Genomic DNA, 2,119 nt, shown 5'->3' with positions numbered 1-2,119 from the left:
TCACGTCACATATACAGCTAAGTACTTTGAAATTTGAATCGTTAGGTTTTTCTTTAACCCCTCAAAAATCTAATGCTACCATCTTTACAAGACATAATCTGCCCAATATCGATCATATTAATGTAAATGGTACACTATACCCGGTATCAAATCAGGTAACTTATCTTGGAATTATTCTCGACAGGAAGCTTAGCTGGAAACCATTTATACAAAATATAGAATCAAAATGTTTAAAAGGTATAAATTTTTTAAAATTCATAAGAAGAACTTGGTGGGGAGCAGATCCACAATCGTGTTTAACTTTCTACAAAGCCTTTATTAGGTCCATCCTGGATTACGGATGTACGTTGTATGGATCAGCCAGTCCTTACACTCTAAAACGATTGGAAATAATTCAAAATACTTCTCTAAGACTCTGTTTGGGTGCAATGTGTTCAACGTCTGTGGAACCACTTCGGATTGAAGCACTAGAGCCACCATTATTTTTGCGGAGGGAATGGTTGTCAGAAAAATTTATTATTAAGTCTTCTTTTAAAAATCCTACTCTGTTACATAAAATAGCTTTATTAAATAACCACGATTTGACAAACAAATATTGGTCAAAAAAACCTTCTCCTCCATTATGTATGGCTTTTAGAAATACCAGTCCTCATAATAGTGCTTTAAAAAGACCTATTTCGGTCGATAAATCTGAATTTTTTGATATGTTGGAACCACTAGAAATTAATATTCCCGTATACCATGAAAATTTGTTGATAAGTAAAAATACTTTAAGCGCTTGCATAGCAAATCTGCCAGATTTTCTGGAAATATATACTGACGCATCAAAACAAAATGACGGTACGGGGTGTGCATTCTATATACCATCAGCAAACATTCAAGAAAAATTCAAACTAAATAGCAGTACTTCCATTTTTTCTGCAGAAGCTATTGGTATTATTAAAGCCTGTGAGTATATCGAAAAAAGCAAGTTAAAAAAAATACATCTTTTGAGTGACTCCTTATCGGTTCTTAAATGCATCGCTAACCCAATTAATGTGGTGGCTACTGATATAAATCCTTTTATTAAAAAACTAAAATTAAAAATTCATAAATTAAGAAAAAGTCACTACGAATTAAAATTCACTTGGGTAAAAGCTCATATAGGACTTCGTGGAAATGAAGTAGTAGATTCCTTAGCCAAAGAAAGCCTCACAACTGGACAGTATATGGAGAACAATTTAGGAGCTCAAGAATATTTAACGATATCTAAACGTAATTTTAAGGAAAAATGGGAATTGCACTGGAAAAAATATTGCGGTAATTGCCCCACACGATACACACTGTTACATTCAAGTATTCCGACAGTGTTGTGGCACCAAGAGTATGATTTTACAAGGAATGATACTGTGACCATTTGTAGGCTTAAATTCGGACATGCAAGCTTTCCTCAACATTTATATAGAATCGGTGTAGTCAATACCGAACTTTGTGAAACCTGCAATGTGGTGAGCGACTTGGATCACATTTTTTATGCTTGTAGTAAATTTTAAATACAAAGACAGGAATTTATTAATAGTTTATTATTGCAAAACTTATACCCCCCTTTCAATCTACTTCATTTACTATCATTAAATATGTATCAGGTATACAAAATTATTCTTAAGTTTATTAAGATGTGTAACTTAAAACTTTAGAGTGTAGGTATTAAGCTCGTTACCTCTGTTATATAGCCAAATATTTTACCTATTTACCTATATTTTCCGAGGTCTACCCTTTCTGTCTGTGAGTCACCTTGAATGACCCCTAGGTGCGAAAAGTAATCCTAGTTCCTCTCCCCATCGTAGTTCTTCATTTAAATTTCCAGAATAATAGTGTAGTTAGATTAGTTAGTTAGAATAGGTTACACATTTGTTACTGGCTGAATGGGCACTTAGCCCAAAGGCCAAAAAAAAAAAAAAAAAAATAACGCAGCAGGACGCTTCTTTTAAAAGAAAAAACGTTAAATTGTGGTGAGTGGTTCCTGAGATAATTGATCAAAGTTGACCTGCATGTACGGCAAAAATATAAATAAATAGGATGGTAGTTTTCAAACCATCACCTTTTTATTTCCGTTCTCTTTCTCCACACACATTTTCAT

The 2,119-nt window shown here is 33.4% G+C and overlaps 1 protein-coding gene across 1 annotated transcript; it reads left to right on the top strand.

The window, feature by feature from the left end:
- Positions 1-626: 626 nt before the first annotated feature.
- LOC126888504 (uncharacterized) lies at positions 627-1,532 on the top strand. Its single transcript, XM_050656844.1, has one exon. It carries the CDS (start codon positions 627-629, stop codon positions 1,530-1,532), a length of 906 nt encoding a protein of 301 aa, XP_050512801.1.
- The last annotated feature ends 587 nt before the right edge of the window (positions 1,533-2,119 follow it).

The sequence above is a fragment of the Diabrotica virgifera genome, chromosome 7 (assembly GCF_917563875.1).
Source record: "Diabrotica virgifera virgifera chromosome 7, PGI_DIABVI_V3a".
NCBI lineage: Eukaryota > Metazoa > Arthropoda > Insecta > Coleoptera > Chrysomelidae > Diabrotica > Diabrotica virgifera.
This window is presented reverse-complemented; position numbering and strand designations above follow the sequence as displayed.

What these genes read in the sequence shown, in the direction of transcription:
- LOC126888504 (XM_050656844.1), top strand. Translation starts at nt 627, where the DNA reads ATGGCTTTTAGAAATACCAGTCCTCATAATAGTGCTTTAAAAAGACCT.